The sequence below is a fragment of the Lepisosteus oculatus genome, chromosome 13, assembly GCF_040954835.1.
Source record: "Lepisosteus oculatus isolate fLepOcu1 chromosome 13, fLepOcu1.hap2, whole genome shotgun sequence".
Classification (NCBI taxonomy): Eukaryota; Metazoa; Chordata; class Actinopteri; order Semionotiformes; family Lepisosteidae; genus Lepisosteus; species Lepisosteus oculatus.
In genome coordinates, this window is record NC_090708.1 from 26,543,791 (window position 1) to 26,569,628 (window position 25,838).

Sequence of the window (25,838 nt, forward strand, 5' to 3'; positions counted from 1 at the left end):
ATTCAATTAAGGTTTTCCAATAAGGTCTCCCTCAGCTCTAACCACTAGCCCACACTGCCTCCCTCTCTCTCTCTCCTTCCCAGTGCCTCAGCTCTAACCACTGGCCCACACTGCCTCCCTCTATCTCTCTCCTTCCCAGTGCCTCAGCTCTAACCACTAGCCCACACTGCCTCCCTCTCTCTCTCCCCCCAGTTCCTCAGCTCTAACCACTAGCCCACACTGCCTCCCTCTCTCTCTCTCCTTCCCAGTTCCTCAGCTCTAACCACTAGCCCACACTGCCTCCCTCTCCCACCCCCCACGTTCCTCAGCTCTAACCACTGGCTCACACTGCCTCCCTCTCACTCTCTCTCCTTCTCAGTTCCTCAGCTCTAACCACTGGCTCACACTCCCTCCCCCTCTCTCCCCCCAGTTCCTCAGCTCTAACCACTGGCCCACACTGCCTCCCTCTCTCTCTCCCTCAGTTCCTCAGCTCTAACCACTGGCCCACACTGCCTCCCTCTCCCCCCCCCACGTTCCTCAGCTCTAACCACTGGCTCACACTCCCTCCCCCTCTCTCTCCCCCCAGTGCCTCAGCTCTAACCACTGGCTCACACTCCCTCCCCCTCTCTCTCCCTCAGTTCCTCAGCTCTAACCACTGGCCCACACTCCCTCCCCCTCTCTCTCTCCCCCTCAGTTCCTCAGCTCTAACCACAGACAGTCAGAGGATCACAGCCCAGCTATTAGTAGGCTACCTCTCGCAAATTAGAAACAAACAAGTTGCTTCAGAATCATGCAACAGATTGTTAGTGCAGCAGACTGGTTAAACTTTCTGGGTTGGGGGCCTGTGTGTTTTGAGAGGTTGGTGAAGTGGTGTAACTCTGGCTGAATACTGAAGGCAGTGAAGAAGGGTAACTGCCCTCCGATATCCCCTGTTGACTGGCCCACTACAGCAACGTGCATGTATATTCATGTCTAGCTGACAGTGTCCAGAACAGCTCACTTTATAGAGAAGCCACTTCTGCGGTACTAGTTCACAAAAAACTGTTTCAATGTAATACTGAGTCGCCTCACTGCACGCCTGATGCAACTGCAGATAATTGATCCCACACTATTCCGCACTGCACACATTGGAAATGATACTGGGGAACTAAGAAAATTACATTTCCCATACTTGGAAACATGGCCTTCACAGCAGGCATCCCAAGTGTATAATGTACCTTATTTCTGCACCACCCGTGTTCAAAATTCATCAGACTTCTGTCGCTTCTGCGACAGCTTTAATTGAGAATGAGGAGGACTAATTAGAAGCTGCTGGTGGTACAGAAGTGTAGCATATGAGCACAACGATAAGCCCACATGACTAGTCACCCCGGAGTATTTCATATATGTCAGATATAACAGGTGCTGATGCTGGACTGACATTCATTTCCTTCATGGGAGAGCGACTGGTGCACAATGCCAGTGAAGATGAGGATGACTGAACCTGTCCTGTCTCTATGTTGCCTTCAAGCGCCAGAGGGAGCGATCTGAGCAGCTACAGCCTTCCGCCTCTCCAGCCCAGCTCAGGCCAGATCCCAGGCTGTGGAGAGTCATCAAACTAGGGGCAGTGTAGTGGCTCTGTGGTTAAGGATCACCGCGTGCGGCTAGAAGGTTGCTGGTTCGTGTTCCACGGCTGGCAGAGGAATCCTACTCCGTTGGGCCCCTAAGAAAGGCCCTTAACTCCAACTGCTCCAGGGGTGCTGTATAAACAGCAGACCCTGCGCTCTGACCCCAGGCTTCTCTCCCTGTCTGTGCGTCTCATGGAGAGCAAGTTGGGGTAAGTGAAAAAGAAACTCCTAAAACAAGAAATTGCATATGGCCAATAAAGCGATCTTATCAGAAAGCGGGACAGGGACCCACAGCCACGTCTCCCCACGCATCGTGGCACTTTTCCATACGGGTTCCAGAGAAAGAAAAAAAAATGCTAAGTCTCGCCTTGCTTGTTCGCTTGTTTTGGAGAATTTGCAGTGGTGTGCGATGACCCCACCCCCAGCCCAGCGACCCAGAGACACGACGCGGCTACACACTACAGACAGCGGGGCGAGAGAGGACTGAGCGCAGCAGGTCAGGACACAGACACACATACACGCACGCGCGCGCACATGCAGGGCGCCCATGGCCAGTTAATTCACACGCGGACCCCGGCACACGGACAGGACTGAGGGGCCCGCAGCCGGTTAGTGACACAGCAGAGCGCCCGGTGACACAGGGGCCGCGCCGCCCCCACCCCCACACCCCAGGGAGAGGGGGGGCAGAGAGAGGGCAGCGCTCCGGCGCCCCCGGCTCAGCGAACTTACGCACGCTGCCGCACACGGACAGGCAGTAGTCCTCCGACTCGAAGTTGTTGCGGTTGCCGCCGCAGCCCCCGTAGATGAACTGCGCGCAGCGGCCCTCGCTGCTGTCGAAGTACCAGCGCGGCAGCATGGCGCGGCACGGGCCCGTCTCCGCCTCCTCCGAGCACACCTCTGCCAGGGGGGGGAGGAGGGGGACAGACAGGCTGAGACTCCCTGCGCAGGCCGTGGGACAGGACGGGAAATTCTCCCGGCTGCTCCTGGAGACCTTCGGCTCTCCTCGTTGGGGGGGCGTCTGTCACCCCTCTTCCGCTAAGTACCGCATCGCCACGGTGCCACCCGGGGCAGGGCAAGAGCGCTCTGCGCGCCACGAGACACCGGGGGTTGTGATGTGAAAACACGCTTTTGTCTGTACGGCCCCCTGTGCTGCTCATCAAGGTCAACCTTTCAATTTCCATCTAGATTAGGACTTCTCCCTCATATGACAACAAATCCACTGTGAACTGGAGAACGAGAAGACCAGAATCTGGAAATACTCACTCGTCCTTCCTCTTCCTCTCTTTTCCCACACTGCACTTTGGGAATGTCATCAGGCAGGCAGCTCAGCCGGACTAACTGCTCCAGGCCTGTCAGAGTCTGCTGAGGGTGTCGTACTCACACTGACAGCAGACCTGTCACCCCACACCTCCCCCACAATTAACCAATAGGAAGCTCTCCTGCACAATCTCATTTGGTTTACTTCCTGTTTTTCATTTTCAGCTTACCTCGGACTACTTCCTCTACTGACTCGGTGGTTGTGGTGGTGGTGGTGGTCATGGCGACATTGGTGGTGCGTTCACTGGCCTCGGGCTCCTCGATGTCATCTTCATCGTCGTCTACATTCTCTTCATCGTTGACGTCCTCGTCATCCTCCCCTAGGGCGGTCTCCGCCTCCTCCCTATCCCCTGGCCCTGCCTCCTGGGGCTCACTGACAGAGAGAGAGAGAGAATGCTACAGAACCCTAAACAGACAATACACAATAGCCGAATATTTGACCAAGATAAGAAACAGCAAGAAGAAACAGACCCTGAAGACCCTCAGTGACCAAAGCCTGGCCATAGAAACTGGACGACACAGACAGACTTGGCTGCCCGGAGAGGACAGGCTGTGTTCCCACTGCCAGCGGGGAGAAATAGAGACAGAGATGCACTTCCTACTGCACTGTGACAGATACTCTGGGATTAGAGAAACATTCTTCCCTAAATTCAGAAATCTAATCCCAGAGTTCCCACACCTGCCAGAATCACAACGGGTCTCAATCCTACTGGGAGAGGGAGGAGGGAACTCAGTTGAACTGGCAGCCCAGTATGTGATCTCCTGTCACAGCCTGAGGAACAGTGAGTCTGTCTCCCAATAATGCTCCATATGTTTATGGTATATCTAAATATTTTATGATATGTCTTTGTTGTAAATGTCTGTAATATATCTGTAGATTTTATTTTTTGTTTTGTTCCATGTTAATTGTATTATTTTTATTTGCTTTGGCAATACTGATTGTACCCATTGGTCATGCTAATAAAGCACCCTGAATTGAAATTGAATTGAATTGAGAGAGAGAGAGAACGAGGCGGGAGAGGGAAATTAGCAGCCGGGACGGGGCTGGTGTAGCAGCGGCCGACAGGATCGGGGGCGCGACAGTACCTGTTGTCGGTGTAGTCCGCGTCGGCGCCGCCCCACCACACGTCAGAGTCGTCCTCCTCCAACTGGGCGCTGTCGTCCCGCTCCGCCTCCGAGGGGCAGCACACAAACTCGACGCCGCGGAAACGGTCTATGCCGCACGGCAACAGCATCCCGTAGTCATGGAGGTTCATGGAGCGATCGCCACAGGACTACACGGTGAGAGAGAGAGGAAGAGGAGGGGGAAGATGGAGAAGAGGTGAACGATCTGATAGAGAGCCGGTACGACGTAGGCCACTGCACTGCGCGTCTACTGATTGCGGTACTGCGCGGCTCGGTGTCCTCACCTCCTTGGCCACTGTGTGCCAGTGCAGGTGGCTCTCACACATGTCCATACGCTCCTGGTGCAGGAACTTACACTTGTCTGGGACCAGTAAAGCATCGCTCACAAACTCCCCCACTGCAGAATCAAAACACAGAGTCAGACGCGGGCACGCTGTGAATGCAGAGCCAGACAAAAGAAAACAGCGAGTACACAATCAAAAAGGCTGATACTGCAAACGCAGACATTAATGCCGGCTACCAGACAATAGAGGCTGGTACTACTGAGACAGATTAACAGCACAAAACAACTCGCACCGAAAAATAACAAAGAAGACGGGTTAATACTATGCACACAATTTCAGACAGATACAAACGTACAGGTTAAGAGTATACAAAGACAAATAGGTTCAAAATACACCTACACTGATGAGCTTTGACTGCTCACACAATCAGGCAAGTTAGAGGTTTTACAATTCCCTAAAACCCCTCCGTCAGCTCTCTTGCTAGGTTCCCAACTGATGACCCAGCTGAGCATGTTTTTTAGATCTTCATAAACACAAAAGATCTCTGACAGACCGATTGCTAAACTTGGACGCACAACAATCCCCATTCAGAGCTCATCTGCCTTTGTAGTGGCCATGTACAATTCTGTCACTCATTACTGCAATGTCTATAATCTATGCCCCATTATCATGGGGCAAATTAGCATTTGTGTTTAAAGTAAAGGATACCTTTGAACCCATTACAGTGGAGCAATCCAACTGGAGCTCCTGGCTCAAGGCTACAACAGCACAGTCCCCATCTGGGACTGGATCGACAAGCTTCCAGATTTGTGGCAAGACCTCTGCCCTGCTGAGGTGTCTGCTGTGACATCTGCAGGCTGGGTGGCAATGACAATCCAGCCCAACCTGATCCGCACAGACAGGCTGAACCTGTGTCCCCGACCCTGATCCATACCCAGGCAGCGGTAGGGCACCACGATGTGCAGGTGGCTGCGGCACTGCTTGCGGCCTTTCTTGCACCAGTTCTGGATGCTGACGGGCTGGTTGGCTTCCACTACGTTGGTGATCTGGAGCTCTGGGTACACCTGGAGAGAGGGGCAGACAGTGAAGTCAGGAAGGGAGGTGGAGGTATGGAGGTCATGTGTGTGTGTGTGTGTGTGCGCCTCTCGTGCTCTCTTTCTGCCAGTATTGTGGGATGCTCTCCACTCTCGGGATTCCTTACCTCCTGGCAGTACTGCAGGATGCCCTCCTTGGTGCCAATGCAGCTCTTGGTGCCACTGGGGTCTGGCTCCCACTTGCCTGTCTGCACGTTGATGTGCATGTTGAGTTTCCCACAGAACATGGCCACCTGGGGCTCGGCAAGGAGGCCCACTGAGCCATCCGTGGGCACCTGGGAGAGAGAGAGAGAGAGAGAGAGAGAGAGAGAGAGAGAGAGAGAGAGAGAGAGAGAGAGAGAGAGAGAGAGAGAGAGAGAGAGAAAAAGTCCCATTAGACGTGCTATGAGGTGTACGCCATTTCTCAGTGAAGATCTTGTCATGGAGAGTATCCTGATTCTGGAGAACCACAGGGCTCTCTTGTTGATATTCCCTCCATCCATGTTATAAGCACTTTATCCAATTCAGGGTCTCAGGGGAGCTGAAGCCTACCTGGGCAAACAATGGGCACAAGGCAGGGTGCACCCTGAACAGGACACCAGTCTATTGCAAGACCACTCATACCTGGGCCAGTATTACCAGAAGCCAATTAACCTACAAGTATGGCTTTGGACTGTGGGAGGAAATGTGGCGGACACTCTAGTGAATACAGAGAGAACATGCAAACTCCACACAGACAGCACCTCAGGAACTGAACCCAGGGCCCCAGTTCTGCAAGACAGAAGCTATCCACCACCGAGCTGCCAGTTTTTAGTCCGCTCGTGCTCTTTTTGATTGGTCTTCATCACAGCAGCTTCCAAGTAGTGCACTCAGCAGGTCCGCATCTTGTCTAAGACCTGCCAGATCACCGCTCTTATTGGTGAAACAACTCACCGGGCCGTTCTGCGGCTGTCAGCAAATGGCACGGTGCCACAGCAGGCTCGAACCTGACCCCGCGACTCCCCCCCGTCCTCTTCTGCTATGATTTACAAGAGGCAGAACAGTGCCGCAGCACAGACACACAACAACAGTTGAAACGCCGTGAGCTTTGCTACTGTAAATTTGTCCGTTGTTTTATCTATTTTTTTAATTTCCAAGCCTTTATTTGCCCCGTGATCTTGGTCGTAGTTTGTGCGTCACTCCCTCCCTTGACCTGCACCGAGCTTCACGAGAGATAAGCATTCTTTCGCAGACACTGCTGTTATGTGTTAGTACTCTCATGTGCATAAACAAACTACAGTAATTACTATTCCAAGTGCTGAATAGTGAAAATATTAATATTAGGTGCTTCAGAAAACTATTAACAGGGTCATCGTGATTCGTGCCATTTGGACAAACGCACTTTGCTACAGCGGCTCTGCGTCTGCTGTTTACAATGGCACAGGGTGCGACGCAGCTTCAAAAGTGTGCCAAGAGCACGCTGACCTTGGCACAAAGAGACGATGTAAAAAGCAGCCCGCAAACCCTGATCCGCGTCTGTGGGAGGCGAACAGAAAAGCTGGAGAAGTTCCACAGTTCAGCCTGGAAACGCCGTACCAGGGCCAAGAAGGACTAGAAGCTGGGAAGTGGCAGAATGGAACGAGCTGGCTGACCCAGGGGCCCCCTACTGTGTCTCCTAGATTGAAGTCAGCGCGGGTCGTTAAATTCCTCAGGAACGGGAGCTTTAAATGCCTGAAATGATCGTCTAGGTGGTATGCTGAGCAGCCCCGAGCCATACCCTGAGCTCGACTCCCGTGTACAACCCATTAAAGACCACAGTCTAATCCAATCAATCCAATCTAACCAGCTACAGCACGGCACACACAGGAGGACATGTAGGGAGGAGGGCGTCAGCTTTCTTGGCCACCGGAGACATTTCCACGGTCACCTCCGCACAGATCTGTACCCGTGCGACGGAGGAGGGAGAGACGACCTGACTTTGAAGCGACGTTCCAATTTAAAGACGCGCGGCTCTCTGCAACTTACTACACCATTTTTTTCTCTCTGAGCGGGCAGGGCTTTATAGGAGTGTAACCAGTCTGATGACGATAAAGTGCACACAGATCAGTTCTGCTAAATATGGTGGATTTATTGCTGTTAATGTGCGGGCCTCACCATATGTTTCAATTCAGACGAGAAGAGTACATACGGTTTACTAAAGGCGTGATTTAGGCCTATTATGTCAATAGGAAAATTGCTTTGAATAGTTTTCTGTTGTATTTCACCTGTACAAGTTAACATGAGTCATGTTAGGAAGTAGTTTTCTTACTATCATTATTGTTCTAGGTGGGAAAGTCGCAGGCAGACGAAACAATACATTGAACACAAAACAAACCCTTTAACAAATAAGAAAAACACGTGCCTCAGACAAAACGGCAAAAATAACTCCTGAGGGAAGGAGCTCAACTTCCCTGTGCGAGACGTGGCCGTGAGAATCGATGACGCTGGACTTCCAAACTTCCTTTGCTATGGATGTCTGCCAGCTGTAGCCCTTGTGCTCAGATAGCTATGAAGGTGATAGCTGCAGCAGGCTTCGCTGTCTGTTTGTATCGCAGGTATTCAGGTGACCAAACCAGGCCGCTACAGTTTCTGTAGCGTGTTTAAAATCCGCAGAGCAGCAGAGCGCCAGGTTGACATACTGATTGAGGGTGGGCTTTGTCATCTTTGGGTTTATGTTTCATTGATCGGGTTGAAAATGCAGAGGGGGTATTTTCCAAGACCTTCATGCATTATTCCAGAGCGGGCCGGGAGCAAATTGATGTGGTAAACGGTGTAATGGTCCATTATACTCCCTGCCATGTTTTCAAACTTGCATGTGAAAACAACGCCTGATCCAAACAAAAAATGCAATCAACTTAAATGATTTTATTTTATGTATCAAGCAATGGCTTGCGAGTGCAAAAGGTTTGCCACAATCGATGCTGTCGATACAGCCCCATTTATCAGAGTGTCCTGATTCTGCAATTCTGCAGCCTGGTGTTTCTTCATAACTTTGCAGAGCTGACATTTGGCAGCAGGTAACCCAAGACTGAAGTGCCTGAAAACCCCATAAGTGGCATTTTTCCTGGGGCACTCATCTGTGGAGCTGCAAACGCTGACCCTACAGATTCTAAGGAGTGCTGTGAACAGATTTCTCCCCTTTCATTCTGAAACCGTGCCAGACCTTAGTGGGTTTTCTCCAGCTCATCGTGATCGATCCGACAGTTTATAGGACAGATTCGAATAAAATCACTTCATTCATGTGCTTTGGAAACTTCCTTCTGGAAGAGCTTCAGTCCTACACGTGTGTACTGGGAGTGGTGGATATACATGTCAAATTAAAATATTAAATGTGTGGATTAATATGGTAAACGTGGGGATAAGACTGGTGAAGCAGGTTATTCATTAAAGTTTTACAATCCCCGAGACTATTTAAGAGAACAAGAGTGGGATTGGGTGAATATGGAATAAGGAGAAAATGGATGGAATCGGTTTAAAATATCCTGCTTGATGCGCAGCTCATGTCACCAGTCAATCCAAGGCAAGAAAGCAGAGGCCCAAACAGCTTAATAAAGGATCAACTAAGGAACAGATACGAAGAAAGGAAGCACTTGCCAAAATGATTTGAAACGCACAGGTTAAAATGGATATTGCAAAGACTAAGAGACTGAAAATAAAACCACAAAAGAGGCTTGTTTTGCCCCCCGCAACAGCAAAAGAACAGTAAATGGACAAAAGAAAAATGCTTTGGAAGTGAAGATGGTCAACTTTTCAGAAGATAAAATAATATTGGAGGTGTTTATTAGGACAGATTCAGTGGCAGCTGAGGAAAGGAGAGCCCGTGTTAATACTAACACGGAACAGGCAGACGTCTTACAGATAACACAACTGCTTAGGACAAAGAAAACGCCAGGGCCTGATGGGTTTCAGCCTGTACTTACGTAAACTTACTCATTCAAATATTAGAACTCTTCCAACAGTCACTTAAGGCACAGATAATACCCTGTGGAAAAATCTCATGTAGTGCCCATCATTAAGAAGGTTACAACCGTGAACCACAATACCACAGACCAATACATCTATACTGTATTATGTGACATGAGGGAATCACTGGTATGGCATTAACGTGCTAGGGGATAGTCCGAATGGATTTAGAAAAGGTTGGTCGTTCTAGAGGGTTCTGGACAAACAAAAGCAAAAAATGGGAAAGGTACAAAACAGTAATTAATTTTAATTTTTAGCAGACTTTTGCTACAATTCCTCATTAAATATAAAAAAACAGTACAGAGCGGGTGAAAGCTTTGACTGGAGTTGTATGAACGTTGGAGTACATCAATCTGTATCAAGCCGACTGCTCTTATTTATAGCAATCAGGATTCTGATATAGTAAGTGGTCAAGAGTTAAACAGGAGGAGTACAAAACACTGTAACAGATGCTTAGGATAGTCAAAAAGGCTCAACCTAGTCCATGTGTCATCAATTTATCAGTTATTAATACAAAGGCACATAAAACATTGAGACAGTTAATAACACAAAGTTTTAATTGAATACTCGGATGTTAAAACTGTACAACACACCTCATTAAGGGCAGTGTACAATCTGATGATGTTTCAAAAAGCATTCAAATTCCTCTGGACGGGCTCCAGACAGGAACAACTAAGCACATTCCACAGCTCAAAGGAACGGCCTCCACGGACAGGCCATAAAAGGGAACCTTTGTAGTCCCGAACAGAGAAGGAAAGTACATTCAATCAAGACTGAGAAAGTGGCACTTTACACAAAGAGTGGCAGGAGTATGGAATAAGCCGTCGGGCCACGATATTCAAGTCGATACCCTGGCTTCTTTCAGGAAGTGGTTAAATGAGTGCCTCAGACCAACCAGCAATTTAACGAGCTAGATGACACCCCCTTGTCAGTGACCTTTCCTTATCATTCTAGCTATGATGGGGGGGTACCATCAGAGTTCAGCACATTCAGTACTGTCAGTGTGCAGAACTGCTGATCACAGCAAGCAGGAGCGCAGCTGCTCCAGATTCGACACCCTCTGGAGAAACGCCTCCCCTGCTCACATCCCAGCACCTCCGCGCCTCGGGGGGATCGGTCCAGAAAACTAATTCCGCTTCATCTGGGACACCACCGAGCTAAAAAAAAAACCTCCACTCACGGCCGCGGATAGCAGTGGGGTGTCGTGTGCTAAATTCCTGGCAATTAAAAGACATCAGAGGGCACACAGGCTTCTTAAGGAGTGCCTGAGGCTGAATGCAGTCTGTGTGCCACGAGTAGCACTGAAGGAGTTAAAAGAGGGAGCTGGTAGGGGCCCAGGGGGGCAAAATCTCATTATCTGCCCAATTACTTTGACACAGAACGTGAAGTAGGTTTCCATTTTAACAGTTGCTTATTATCTCGGGGATCTGAGGGAATGGGAAGGCGACCTTTTGCCATTCGGAGATGCGCACTGTCATACCCTCACTGCGCACCAGGTGGCAGCGCTCGGCTACACTCGCTCCCTGAAGTCCCGCTGTCCCAGTGATCGCGGATCAGCCAGAGAGGGCAGAAAAGCTCGCTCTCTCTCTCTCCAGCTCTTAAGCACTAGCCCACAGTGCCTCCCTCCCTGCCCACGTGTGTAAGCAGCTCTTTTATCCAGCACCACGTCATAGCTGAGAGGTGGGGAGGAGTCCGGCACAAAGACCGCATTGTGCTGGAGATCAGGGGAGGACAAAGCCAGGGGCAAGAGGGAGAGACAGGGTGGGGCAGAGAGGGCACCAGGGGAATTCAAGGTGGGCAAGAACTGAGAAAGCCGCAGATCGAGACACACAGCGCGAGGAGGGGTGGGGGTGGTTGGGAGGGGGCAGCATGTGGGTCCTATTGCCCCAGTATAGCGACGTGGACACGATACTGTAAAAAGGCGCTGTCCTTCAGATGAAACGTAAAACTGAGGTCCTGACTCGCCACGATTGTTAAAAATCCCAAAGCATTTCCCAAGGAGTAGGGCTGTAACCCCGGCATCCTGGCCAAATTTCCTCCTAGCCTTTACCAATCACGGCCTCCTTATAATCCCCATTTATGAACTGGCTTCATCACTCTGTTCTCCCTACTGATAGCTGATGTGGAGGAGACAACTCATCATCCAGGTGGGTGCTGTATATAAGGAATAATGATCTACTGCTACAATGTTTTTACTTCAGCACAGAGGCTCATGAGGCCTGAACTTACCCCAGTTTAATCGCACTTAGGGTTATCTCCTGGCGATGCTGGCAGGAGATAAAAAATCTAGGCTGACTGGGGGGTAAATCAAGCATTCGGGGGTAAAGTTAATGGGGTAACAGCATTGTTGATAATGGGCATTCCAACCCACAACTTTGAGTGTTGTCACTGGTCAAGCCCTAATAAGGGTGAAACAGCTGTCCATGGCTGCTAACTTATCTTATACACGTGAAGCGGATTGAGTTGTTTCATGATTCTGCCATTCACAGTACTGCGAGATGGCACAAGCTAGTTAATACTGATTACCATCACTGATAGTAACTTCCTGCTCTTAAACCAGCCTATACATGAAAGGTGTTCTTTGGACTGCATCATAAACATCCACCGATATTGGAGTGAAGACAAAAACCTCTGACCAGAGTACAGCATAAACTGTTCCCTGTCCGCCGTCAGGCAACACGGGGCACAGTGGGGAGGATCGTGGCTGGACCTCTAGGATGCGAGTATTCAGACAAAGTGCTTGTGTAACCAGCACAGCCCAAGAGATGGGAATTGTGAAAAGGAGTGTGAACACAAGCCGCTAATAAGACCACCTTCAGAATATTAGCTGTGGTCGCCACACCTACAAAACATTATATAAGAGTTTGAGGAAGAACAATCACAATAATTCTTCAGCTCCAGTGCTCTATAACTGGCCTCCTTTGTAAATTGCTGCCATCATAACTGTGTACACAGGGAAAAAGGCAGAGGGATGCTTTAGAAACTACCCGTTTCCACACCGAGCAGCAGGGACAAGGGACACCCCAACAGGCAAAGCTGGTCGCAGCGACTGGCTGGCGCTGTCCCGAGGCTCAAGGATGTGAGAAACACGAACACGCCCAGCTCCGAAACCTGACTCCCTGCTTACCACCGGAGCGAGCCGGGACACCTGATCCCCCCCCGCCCCCGAGGAGGAAATCAGGAGATCCGGCCGCTCGCATTGCGGGAGCCACGCCAGGAGGGGGTGAACGCTGCGCGGAGAAAGCGAGCGAGCCAGGCGGACTGCCACAGAAGACGCGCGAGCTGGCCTGGGCTAACCATCATCCTCCAGCTATACCTCACACACTGGGGGGGACACACGCAAACACAACATAAACTGGAAGGCTACAGGACCCTAAACAGACAATACACACTAGCCGAATATTTGACTAAGATAACAAACAGCCCCTGACAAGTACAGGCTCAGTGACCACAGCCTGGCCATAGAAACTGGGCGACTCGGCAGACCTGGCTGTCCAGAGAGGACAGGCTGTGCTCCCACTGCCAGCGGGGAGAAACAGACACAGAGGTGCACTTCCTACTGCACTGTGACAGATACTCTGGGATTACAGAAACATTCTTCCCAAAATTCAGAAATCTAGTCCCAGAGTTCCCACACCTGCCGGGATCACAACACTTCCCAGTCCTACTGGGAAAGGGAGGAGGGAACTCAGTTGAACTGGCAGCCCAGTATGTGATCTCCTGTCACAGCTTGAGGAACAGTAAGTCTGTCTCCCAATAATGCTCCATATGTTTATATGTAAATATCTTATGATTGTGTCTTTGTTGTAAATGTCTGTAGATTTTTTTTACTTTTACTTTTTGTTTTGTTTTATTATTTTTATTTGCTTTGGCAACACTGATTGTACCCGTCGGTCATCCTAATAAAGCACCTTGAATTGAATTGAGAGAGAGAGGTAGAGGCGTCCACACCCTCAGCCACATCTAGCCATGACAGAAACGCTTGCTGAAGTAGATTTGAACTGTGCTGGAGAAGGGGTGTGATCCTGTCCTCTGCTCCCTTCTCCACAGTGGCAGGTCACAGGCCACAGCGGCTAGGAGACCAAACAGGTTGTCAGGACATCGATATCGGCCTACAGACCTGCTGGCTTCCCCCTGAACTACATTCCAATTTCAAACAGATTTATTGGCATGGCCGATAGATAATGCATTTGTTGGCCTACAAACTAGGTTTCTATTTTCTGGAAATACCGCAACTACATATAGTATAACAAACTCCATGTTACTGAGAAGTTCAGGTCTCTGCCCTGGTGTCCTGTTGCTCTCATTCACATCAGCCAAATCCTTGGCTGAACTGTAACGCAATTATTAACTCGCTTATTTCGTCACTGCTTTATTCTAGCTCTGAAAGCCACGAGCAGCGCCCGAGCTCTCAGTTGGTGGGCAGTTGGGTGACGAGGAGCACTAATCTGACAGCACCCCCCCCCCCCCCCACTCCACTGGACACCGCCCAGCAAGAGGGGCCCAGTAAGGTCCAGTCCAAGGCCGGGGCGTGGGGTGCAGACCGGCTCACTGCTGATCACATGTAGAGAGAGCAGTATCCAGCCTGAGCAAATTTCAGCCCAGCAGAAACGGAGTGGTCACAGGTGGAGCCTAATCACAACATAGAGCACAGATCCCCTCCGGGGACGCCTGGCGACGCCGCCAGTCACTCCGAAGACAAAACGGGCTCAGGAAAGGCCGACTTCGCCCCAGATGTCGCACACTGCGCTCCTGTGCCCAGCGGCCCCCCTGTGCCCTGTCTAAATTAATTAAACACAACGTTGATTACTCGCACACTAATGTGCGACAGCTGGTCTCGAGAAGTACAGGGGCGTGAGGGCTCCTGTTGCCTCTCACCGTGTGCGTGTTAACACCAAGTCTAATTGCAGGAATTAGCACAGAACAGAGGGCCCCAGGCATGAGGTGATGCTCTAGGGCTGAGAGGGGTGTAGGGGGATGGTTCAACTGATCGGTCTTGTCCAGTCCAGTGAGCCAAAACCACAGCGCAGGCCGGAATGCATCACAGGCTCAGTGGCGTGCCGGGGACACAGAGGGGAAGGGGGAGAGAGGGCGCAAGGAGAGCTGCCCAGATCGTTTAACACTCAGCTTCATGGGGAGCTGACAAAGAGTCTTTCCTGCTTCACTAGGAAGGTGCTGGGAGACATTTTTCCCCGGTTGCCTCTCAGAAGTCGGTCTCAGAAGTTAAAAGTTTTTATTTCATGACCATGGGAGGGAAACACACAGAGGTGCTCGGTGTACTTTTCTCTAGGACAGTTAACTAAAACAGTCCTTAAATATTTTTCTGTTATCTGTCATGCTTTCTTAAGCTTACAAGACTGGCAGTGTTCCAAAATCACGGACATTCTCCTACCTCCCTATTTGCTAAAGAGCTCTTCTTCTAATACAATTGGTCACTTAGGTTCGTAACATGCATTCCTTTATAACGGTATAGAATTACATAGCAGCCCTTGTGTCCAGCATTCTTCCCATCCAGTTCAAACCAATTCTGAATGTCCACCTTAGAAAATATTGCATCTCCTGAAGGAAAAGTGTGTACAAAGTTCACAAAGCCCCCCTCAACAAAGGACTTCACGTTGAACGTCAACCAGTTCACCTCCTAACAGGTAAGGAATGTGTTCATAGCACAGCTACAGCAGCAGTCTCCAGAAACATGCTGTCCAACAAAAAACACACCTTCAAAAATTAATTTTCCCTCCTGGTGCAGTTAGTGTTGCCCCAGTCCTCCCCAAGTTCTTCAGTGCAGCACGGGCCGCACTCAGTTAAAGTTCAAAAATTAAAACAGAAATTGTATATACAGAAATGTTTTTCCACACGATGGAAGGGGGCTGAGGAGGTTGGCAGCCGCCAACCCAACACAAAACTCTTCCCACCTGCCCCTCAGTCCACAAGAAGCAGGGGAGGCGCACTGAGACTTCCTGTGTTCGTCAGGACCGTGCTTCCCGTCAAGAGCTGCGATAACGAGGAACGCCAGTCCAACCACGGACCCTCCCAAAGCAAGAGGCACATTCCCCTGAATCTGGGCTTCGATGAGATAAGTAGCAGCTTGGCAGACAGCTTGGTGATTCAGTTACTTTTCATTTCAGTCCTGCTTTCTCTGTCTCACTTCCCTAAATGAATCCGGGTATGACGAGCTAAGGGAGCTGTGCCGATTACAGGAACTAGACAAGAATAAGGAACAACATCCCCAGCAGCTTCTGAAAATACACCTCAGGGGAGCAGCTTTGCTGTAAGTTATCCTTCTGACTGGCCTGTGCAGCAACTCTACAGAGCGAGCGAGCAAGCAGGCTCACCTGACAGCACAGGCGCAATCTGAGGTTTAGACAGCCCTCTCACCCCGTGCCAGTTCTGCAGAGTCCATCTTCTGCTTCTAATAATAATAAGAAGAATTGCTTACACTTATGTAGCACTCTGGACACTCCACTCAAAGCACTTTACAGGTAATCGGGACTCTCCTCCACCACCACCAATGTGCAGCATCCACCTGGATGACCTACTGACCTAATGCACTGCTACAGCATTGAGAGAAAGACAAGCTTCTCTCAAGACACTGAGAGGCAGAAACCAGAATGCAGCAGTTCTCCAAACACATTTTAAAGAGCATGCTTCTACATCCTCAGATCCTGGGCCTCACTGCAGGATTCGACACGACCTCTATCCGGAGAGCATGTCAAATTCAACGACTCTCGCCGCCTTTTCTGTCCTAGAGGGTGTCAAATTATACGACTAGGAATCGCAGGGGGTGACTAATCACGCGATTCCCTCCCGGCTTTTCATCACCGTTCCAAATCTCGCAGTGCGCCGCGAAAAGTACCGCGAGGTCGCCTCGTTTTGGCAGCCAATCAACGCGGAGCGCACCAAAAATAAGAGGAGGAGCACCGCACGAAAGTACACAACAAACACGAAACGACATCTGCGCCGGCTCCACAGTTCGACGAGCCCTCTCCTCCATTTGCACAGTCCCCAACACTCGCTTCCCTTCTTTCCTTGCAGCTGCATTGTACGCACCGCGCTTCCGGTTGAGCGCCCATCAGCTGCTGACTGTCGCAGACACAAGGGCCCACCCCTACGACTGGCGCCTCGCGACGAGAACACCAGACCCGCGGCGAGTCGCAGAGAGCCGTAAGGGCTGTTTAAGAGCGCTGTGACCGAGTCGCCGGGGGTATGGCACTACATAACTGACGGTAACGGGCGCGCTGCCACTCTCTACAACTCGCTGTGATTTTTTTTACGATTACGTGAATGAAGGCTACGACTGGAAAATCCTAGGAAAAGTCACATAGTGCGACGCCGGTATTAGGACCCCTTGTATGGTGCTTCTGTACTACGACAAGTTGCATCAGAGTCGTCGTCTGGCGGCCAGTAAGCACTCTCCTCCTGACCCAGTGACCCTCTGACCCTCAGCGGGGAGGGGGAAAGGGGCTTCACAGCTGCCAAGGAGGGTCCTCTGCTACAGCCTGCCGGAACATATGGAGCCCAGGTTCAGGGTATGGACTAAAGGAGGTTGTGGGCATTAAGATAAAACAAGAGGAAACCACAGCACACACGCACTACAGCTTCAGTCTGACATCAGAGCTTGGTTCTGCGCCCAGCTGGCTCAAGAGAAGTGTGGGTACACTCGAATGGCCTTGCCAGAGGCTCTTACTGCCCAACCTCCCCCCAGACCAACTTGCAGTCACCATCAACGAACATCCGAACTATTCACCGTGTGCATCTTCACCATGCGACAAGGGGCCACTTGGCACCACTCGGCTCTGGCCTGTGAGTACGCTCTTCAGTACCACTGGTCGTTGAAAGCAGAAGGGGTACATGGTGCTCGTTCTGCTCTTCACTCAATCAAGCAGATCCTCAACTGGTAAAACTCAACCATATTTGCAGCTCCCCACCTGCACCGCTGAAGACTCAAAGATGCTAACTGATGCCATAGGTCAGAGGCTCTGTAGGGCCTGGGCTGATGCTGTGCTATTTCTTGCTTCCTCTAGGTCACTGCATTCCTTATTCTTCACCTCTTTAATAAGGAAAATGGGTTCAGAAAGAAAGGTACACAGGCTCACTGCCAGGAAATGCTCAGTCCCAGGTCCAGATCTCCACCCAATGATATACACAGTGTTGAACCCACTGCCAGTGACTGACCGCAGTTCTGAAATGCCAAGCTGAGGCAGCGCACAATTTATCACCACTCTACAGGAAAACAAAATAACGCCACTCTGCTCCAGAAAAAGTCCGGAGGAAAGCACCCACATGCGTTCTTGGGCTTTAAGAGACGTGCTATGCTGACAGGCTAAAAAAAAAGCCTCTTTTATCAGAAAAAGACGACAAAGAGAAGACCTGCGACAAGTCCTCTGAATATAATTATTGACTGCCCCGATCATTACACGTGCTGTGGGGTTGAAACAACAAATTCAGTGACTTACTAGCAAAAGGCATGTTTCCCACATGGTGTAAACAAGATGGATTCACCCCAGGGTGGCACTGTGGTGCAGTGGTTAGCATTGCAGCCTTGCAGCACTGGGGCCCTAGGTACAAGTCTGGATCAGGGTTGCTATCTGTGTGGAGTTTGCATGCTCTCCCCATGTTCATGTGGGTTTCCTGTGGGCGCTCTAGTTTCCTCCCACAGGCCAAAAACATGACTGTAGTTTTTCAGCTTCTGGGAAAACCGGTCCTGGTGTGTCTGGTTCTGTCTGCCCTGTGATGGACTGGCATCCTGTACAGGGCTTACCCAGCCTTACCCTCTTTGCTTGCCAGGATAGTCTCTGCCTCCCCCTCCACCCTGAACTGGAAGAATTGGCAAGAAAATGGGTTGATGGATGCGTTCCACCACTACAGTGCCCGTTTACAAGGACACAAAAATTCCTGTGGAGAATCCCAGTTTTTAATCAGCGCTACACCATCCAATGCCTCAACAAAATGCTTTTTCTGTAGAGTCTTACTGAAGGCCTATTAATGGGAGATAAACTGACAACAGTTAACAGCTTTTTAATTAATAAAGAAACCGTGGGAGCTCAACATCTGTTCATAGCCATCTATTTAGCATCCCGATAAAAAAAAAAAAGAAACTAGTCACTGTCTCCAGCCGACACAGCTGTCTGGGGCAGGGGAACACCTCTTCCCAGGAAAAGCCGACGCTTGGAAAATATCTGTGCGGAACTTTTCAGGAGTTATGGGCTCTTCTTCTCGTATAACAGGGGCACAATTCATGAAAACTGAACTGTTCCGTTTACAAGAGCCGGCAAGAATTTCCTGGTAAACTCTCGGACGAGATCTGCCGTTCCACTCCGAAAACAAAACGGCACTCCTAGTCTCGGAGTCTCCCCCACCCTGGACTGCACATCGGCACCAAAAACGAGTTTTCCACACCCTGCCGGGAGTGGAATGGGACACAAAGCAGCACGTCTACTCGAGCCTTACAGCACACTCGGGGAACAATACAGCAGCAGGAGGGCAAACACTGAACAAAGACACCCTCCCAGCTGCCAGCCTGCGACATTTACACAGCTGCTGGGGAGAGGAGAGCGCTTCTGGATGCTTGGAGGAACCCAGAGAACATCTAGGCTCCGCACGGCACACTGTCACTAGGGGCTGATGGCACCTTGGATTCATGGGAGTCAGGAACGTGCCAGCTCAGCAACACGGCGGAAGCCGATCCCAGACTGGGACAACCACCAATTCTGGGATTAATCAACTGAACAACCCAGGCAGGAGCTGAACACACTGTGCTCTTAACATCTGCGTGCACACGCACTACACCAGTAAATACACCTGCAGACGCCTCTCGATTTCACATAAGCAGCCCACAGTGTCCCCCTGGAATATAACCGCAGACTTCTATGACCCCACCGTGGTCTTTCCTCGACTGGCACATCCTTAGGCTCCGGCTGTTGCTGAGCAACCTAGCCCCCTGAGCGCACGGCCCTCTTCCACCTTCTTCTCCTCCCCGTTTCCTGGCCCACGTGACCCACCTGCAGCCTGGGAGGCAGAGTGCGTGCCTCGGCTCCCCTCGGCTTCACGCTTCGCATGAAAAGCGGCCAAGAGGACAAAAAACAATAAACGCAACGCTGACATTTCTTCAGTTCTTGCTCTCGCCAATCACAGAGTGAGCTCTGAAATCCTCCACGTTGGACGTCTTGAGATCTTCTTCAATGAAGAGCAAGACGGGCGTTCAGAGGGGACTCAGAGCAGGTGGCAGAGGACAGATTTGAGGGAAAAGTAGCGACTGAAGGGGCAACAGCTTACCTCCACGCCGACCCACACTGTCCACGCGCCTTCTGGCATGATTTTTCATTTGGGCTACCTCTCCCTACCGAGGGGGCTGGGGGTAGCACACCACTGACCGCTGGCCTCGGCCACTACTCCTGGAGTGACATCCAGAATGAAAAGAGACTGTTCTGCCAGTCGCCGACCGAGGGGGGGGCACACCCAGTAGGTGGAAGTCTCAGATGTCCGCTGGCAGGAAAGCGATAAGAATCAGCCGGCGGTGAAGCACAGCCTGTCTCGACAGGGCGTGCCCAGCATCGGTCTGCGCAAGCTGTGGTCTCATGCCCATCCTCCCAAGTTGAGGCGAGTGGGGGGGGGGCTGCGCCGACGTGCGGTTTGGCGGTGCGGTAGCTCTGTGGCTGGAGGTTTAAAGACTTTAAAAAAATTACATGGACTTTTAAGCCGCCACACTCCACCTTAATTAAAAGGATGTTGACAAAGATGAAAATCTGTGCACTTGGGAGCTAATGAAAATGTACTTCCCTCACAAATCCCTAAATTACAGCCACCTCACATTCTCCGGGTCTCTGTGTTTTAATCTCAGGGGCCTGAGGTGACCACTTGGCAGTTTTTAACGTGGCCACGCAGAGCGCGCACGATTCTCAAAGCCCCAGTCGGGCCACAGGGGTAGTGCTTTTTTGTAACTGCCGCGTCACTCGCAGAATAAAAACAGACCCCGACGCCCGGACAGGAATGTGAACTCCCTCATCAACACCACCCTGCCCGACGCCCTTTTTCAGGGACGGACGGCTAATTATAGCCCCAGGAACTCCACAACGCAGCGCGGGCAGTCCCCAGCAAGCCGGGGCTAATGAGCGAGGGGTGAGAGGGAGGGCAGAGCGATGGCCGAAAAATCACACCCCGGCCTCTGAGCAGGGCCCTCACCAGAATGGAATTCAGACGCCCAGAATTCAGAGCTCAAAGTAGAACATTTCTCTGTAGCCTCTGCTGCTGTGTGCCTGATACGGTAGTAGAAGGACGCAGGCTACACTGGAAATGAGCTGCGTTACAAGAACCCTATGGAGCTGCATGGCTCAGTCACACACCGGCTCTGCAGAGCTCTGCATGACTCCGCTGGACCGGCTGCATGTGGAAAAAGCTGGAACTAACAGGCTTTCCGGGTGTGTGGAGGGAAGCCCTGTGGTAAGGCGATTTCCACAGAACCGAGGCTCTCAGTCCCGGTCCTCAGAGACCCCTGTATCCCCGATTTGTCGGCATGAGGTGTGACCAATTACTGAAACGGAAGGAAAACGCCGTGTGACGACGTCTGAACCAGTCCCATCGACACATCGCTTTGTCATGAACGGACCAGGTCACATACCGAGAGCTGTTTAGCCACAAATAAAGGATGAATTCCTTAATTTGCAAGCTGAAAAGAGACTGCAAGCTGTAGCAAAGAATGGACTGAAGAAAGTCTGAACAGGCTGGGAGATTAGTACCAGGCACTGGATCAGGTCCAGCTGCAATGACGCTTCTGCAGGAGTTATCTGGGGTTTTATGACAAGACGCATACAGGGCTCTCCCACTGCCTTCTATCGTTTTTCTCAACTGCACTCCTTGCTGGCTTAATCACAGGGGATGAACAGCAGTCTCCCAGCCATTATCCTTTCAAAAAGGTTCTTGGCATCGTGACCCGTCAGGTCCGCACACCTTCTCTAAAACACAGGACAGAGGGCTCACATAAAATGGACAAAGATATCAAACTGCATTAATGCTCACATAAAACAGAAAGCTTTATTAATAAGACAACCCACATACACTAGCAGCAAACCATGTGATGACAATCTGAACTCAAGTCAAGGCTCTGCTTAACACTGCTTTATGTCATGTACTGGACATTGAAACAAGATTAAACCTGTGCATACTACAGGTGGTGTAATTATGCATAAAAGATCTGCTTAATCAGTGTACTATAAATCAAGACTGCTGGGATACCACATAAGCTGATATCACCCCCGTGAACCATAGTTTTTTAATTCAAAAGGTAAATATTCTTGAAAAGTATGCCATTTAGTGAGAAGGATTTATTTTTTACTCAAGATGGACAGGAATCCTACAGAGGCTCCTGTATGACATTCTGTAGGGACCTACAATATGATTGTGGATGGGACACTGCAAGATCTTACAGAATACTAAAAGATCCTTAAACACCTATAAGATCCTTATAGATCGGAGCCAGATTTTCATCTTGGAAACTTGTTTGATGAGAAAATGGTGTGGACCACATATGGGAAATGGGGTGCACGCCACACATACAATATTACTTTATGCAATAAACATCATAAACAAATAATTATCAATACTAAAAAAAAACAAGCACACAAATAGAAACTGTCCAAAAATTAAGGAACAGATCCTGCAATTAACATTTTAAATGTGATTTTTAAAGCAAAACCTGCTGTCAAGAGTTTTAAAGGATAACTTCAAAAATGGCAATACTCAGACACTTGTTTGAACAGGACAAAGAGCAGTTCCTCCAAGCCATGCCTGAATTATAAAAAACCCATAAGACTGGAGATCATGCATGAACCTGAACCAGGGAGTGTACACTGATGAGTATAGAACCGCACAATCTCTCTGCTGGAATGCAGATACTGGTGTGACATGACTCCTGATAGAAAACAAAAGATAAAGAATTGAAAAAATAAACTTGAAAGGAGTGCCTTGCAATGTCATTATAGAAATTAACCACAAGGCCAGGGTGCGCACAGCTGGACCGCTGCTCAAGCCCCCCACTTCGCTGCCTCCGACAGCCGCGCACAGCTGGACCGCTGCTCAAGCCCCCCACTTCGCTGCCTCCGACAGCCGCGCACAGCTGGACCGCTGCTCAAGCCCCCCCTCATGCCTCCGACAGCCGCGCACAGCTGGACCGCTGCTCAAGCCCCCCACTTCGCTGCCTCCGACAGCCGCGCACAGCTGGACCGCTGCTCAAGCCCCCCCTCATGCCTCCGACAGCCGCGCACAGCTGGACCGCTGCTCAAGCCCCCCCCTTCGCAGCCTCCAACAGCCGCGCACAGCTGGACCGCTGCTCAAGCCCCCCACTTCGCTGCCTCCGACAGCCGCGCACAGCTGGACCGCTGCTCAAGCCCCCCCTCATGCCTCCGACAGCCGCGCACAGCTGGACCGCTGCTCAAGCCCCCCCCTTCGCTGCCTCCGACAGCCGCGCACAGCTGGACCGCTGCTCAAGCCCCCCCTCATGCCTCCGACAGCCGCGCACAGCTGGACCGCTGCTCAAGCCCCCCCTCATGCCTCCGACAGCCGCGCACAGCTGGACCGCTGCTCAAGCCCCCCACTTCGCTGCCTCCGACAGCCGCGCACAGCTGGACCGCTGCTCAAGCCCCCCACTTCGCTGCCTCCGACAGCCGCGCACAGCTGGACCGCTGCTCAAGCCCCCCACTTCGCTGCCTCCGACAGCCGCGCACAGCTGGACCGCTGCTCAAGCCCCCCCTCATGCCTCCGACAGCCGCGCACAGCTGGACCGCTGCTCAAGCCCCCCACTTCGCTGCCTCCGACAGCCGCGCACAGCTGGACCGCTGCTCAAGCCCCCCACTTCGCTGCCTCCGACAGCCGCGCACAGCTGGACCGCTGCTCAAGCCCCCGCCCCCTTCACTGCCTCCGACAGCCGCGCACAGCTGGACCGCTGCTCAAACATCCATTTAATTGTAAATAATATAACCGCATACCTTGCCTGTAGCTAAAATGTCATGCCTTAACCCCAAGAAAATACCCTTGTAACCTCTCCAAACAATTCTAACAGAATTGTGTTCTAATCAGGACCTTACTCGCTCATCTGTTATTGAACAGGCTCAATCTAGCCATTTAAGTGTTGCAAGGGGGTAGACAGTAAGGACTGTACAGCAAGATATTTCGGATCAATATTCAATTTTCCAGCTCGCAGCAACAATCCTACTGTAGCCACCTTAAAATTAGAGTGAATTTTAAAGTATTGTATATAGGATACATATATTCCCATAGCATATAAACTGAGCATTAGAAGGAAATTGCATATGTATGCATGATTTTCAGAAAATTCTGGATCTGGTTTTAAATTTTGCTTAAATGCTTTCAACGCGGTTTTCATTGATTTAAACTTTTTTTGTTTTGTGACACAGAAGTGACTCTGTTGCGTTAGCACTAGCACCTCAATAACGAGAAAGCCGACAGGGTGACGAGGCGATTTAACTTGTTCAATGTCAAGCTTTGTGCAAATCGAGAACAGGAAAACCACATGGGGACCAATGTGCTCCACACTGCCAGGAGGACAGGAACACAAAGAAAACAGGACGCTGGAAACAGCCCTAAATCAGCACACCATCAACTCACCATTCAGTTGTGCCCTCTTTAACAATGAAGCCAGGTTAAGTGCAGATTACTCTGATGGACGTAAATGTGCAGAATGACTAGCAAATTGGATGGGAGACCTCCTGGGAAAAACTAAGGTTGCTGCTGGAAGAGGTCTTGGTGGGGCCAGCAGGGGGCGCTCACCCTGCGGTCTGTGTGGGTTCTAATGCCCCAGTATAGTGACGGGGATGAGACGTAAAACCGAGGTCCTGACTCTCTGTGGTCATTAAAAATCCCAGGGCGTTTCTCGTAAAGAGTAGGGGCGTAACCCCGGCGTCCTGGCCAAATTTCACATTGGCCCTTACCAATCATGGCCTTCTAATAATCCCCATCTATGAATTGGGTTCATTACTCTGCTCTCCTCCCCACTGATAGCTGATGTGTGGTGAGCGTTCTGGCGCACTATGGCTGCCGTCGCATCATCCAGGTGGATGCTGCACATTGGTGGTGGTGGAGGGGAGTCCCCATTATCTGTAAAGCTCTTTGAGTGGAGAGTCCAGAAAAGCTCTATATAAGTGTAACCAATTATTATTATTATGTTTATTATTATATAAAACAAACTGACGAGGAGGTCCAGCTCTGTTGGGTCTGGGTAGATTGGTACTTTAAGAAAGTACATAGTGATTGACAGCAACCTAGTGTAACCACACGGCACTGACTGATCAAACCCTCAGCCTTACTCGCTGCTCTTGTTATGGGGTCATCTCCATGAGATTAACCACGCAGCTCATCAAACAATGCTTTTCTTGTGAGGGAAGAAGATGATGGTGATCTTACAGAGGCAGGCTGGGACAAAACACAAACCTGGCACATGCTTGTTCAAACTCTACAGCTGGGGGGGGGGATCTGCCCTGTACATTACAGCATCAGTAACCCCTCAGCACCCCTTTGGGTGACACATCTTACCTGGCCTAAGGATTGTATCGTACACGTCTGCTTAAGAAGAGATACCATCTACAAAAAACTTTTTTGGGGGGGGGATTATCTCAAACCATAAAGGATGTGTTGATTGTGATGCTTGATAATATGTCTTGCATTGAATTCTAAATGATCACAACTGTGGTCACAAATTTGGGTTATGTATAGCTTCCTCTGGGTACTCCGGTTTCCTCTCGTAGTCCAGAGACGTACTGGTAGGTTAATTGACCCTGGTGTGTGTGTCTGTCTGCCCTGTGATGGACAGGCGTCTTGTCCATGGTGTCCAGCCTTGCACCTGTTGTTTGCAGGCTCTGGCTCCCCATGACCCGCAATTGGATTAGGCGGTTAGAAAACGGATGGAGACGTATAGCTGGAGGGATCTGGGTAACCCTCGCGCACACAGTAATGTACCATAGCAGTGTCCTCACCCTGCGACAGGACACTCCTCACCCCAACATTCTCATTTTGGCAGATAACTACCGTGCGTCATCTTAAGACAGTATATAAGAGAAGATCACTTTATTGGTCATATACAATATCTTGCATTAGGAATTTGTCTTTTTGCATAACACAACTTGCTCTCCATGAGACACACAGATGGGGAGAGAGAAGCTTGAGGTCAGAGTGCTGGGTAAGCCATTTATACAGCACCCATGGAGCAGTCGGGGCTAAGGGCCCAACAGATTAAGATTCCTCTGCCGACTGCGGGATTTGAACCAGCAACCTTCCACCCACAGGCGCAGATCCTTAGCCACAGAGCCACCCCATCGCCTATATCAGGGATGGGCATCTCTAGTGCTCATGAGCAGCTGGGTGCTCCAACTTCGCACTGGTACACCCATTGTTCTGATATGAAGTCAAACCACCTTCTGTCTTATTCACTTGCCCGCAAAATGTGTAAATCTCTGGCACATCAGGAC

General features: G+C 50.5%; 1 protein-coding gene across 4 annotated transcripts in view; it reads right to left on the minus strand.

The window, feature by feature from the left end:
- The window catches only part of LOC102689007 (amyloid-beta A4 protein), a 36,720-nt gene that overhangs the window by 8,024 nt on the left and 2,858 nt on the right, over positions 1-25,838 (minus strand). For 2 of the 4 annotated variants that reach the window (XM_069197826.1, XM_069197825.1), the window contains exons 2-7: positions 5,514-5,681; positions 5,247-5,376; positions 4,313-4,425; positions 3,990-4,177; positions 3,074-3,276; positions 2,316-2,483 (exon numbers count right to left, since the gene is read on the minus strand). In XM_069197826.1, coding sequence (XP_069053927.1) covers positions 2,316-2,483; positions 3,074-3,276; positions 3,990-4,177; positions 4,313-4,425; positions 5,247-5,376; positions 5,514-5,681 — 970 coding nt within the window. The remainder of the gene's footprint in view (positions 1-2,315; positions 2,484-3,073; positions 3,277-3,989; positions 4,178-4,312; positions 4,426-5,246; positions 5,377-5,513; positions 5,682-25,838) is intronic. The other 2 variants (XM_069197828.1, XM_069197827.1) reach the window with 1 other exon arrangement.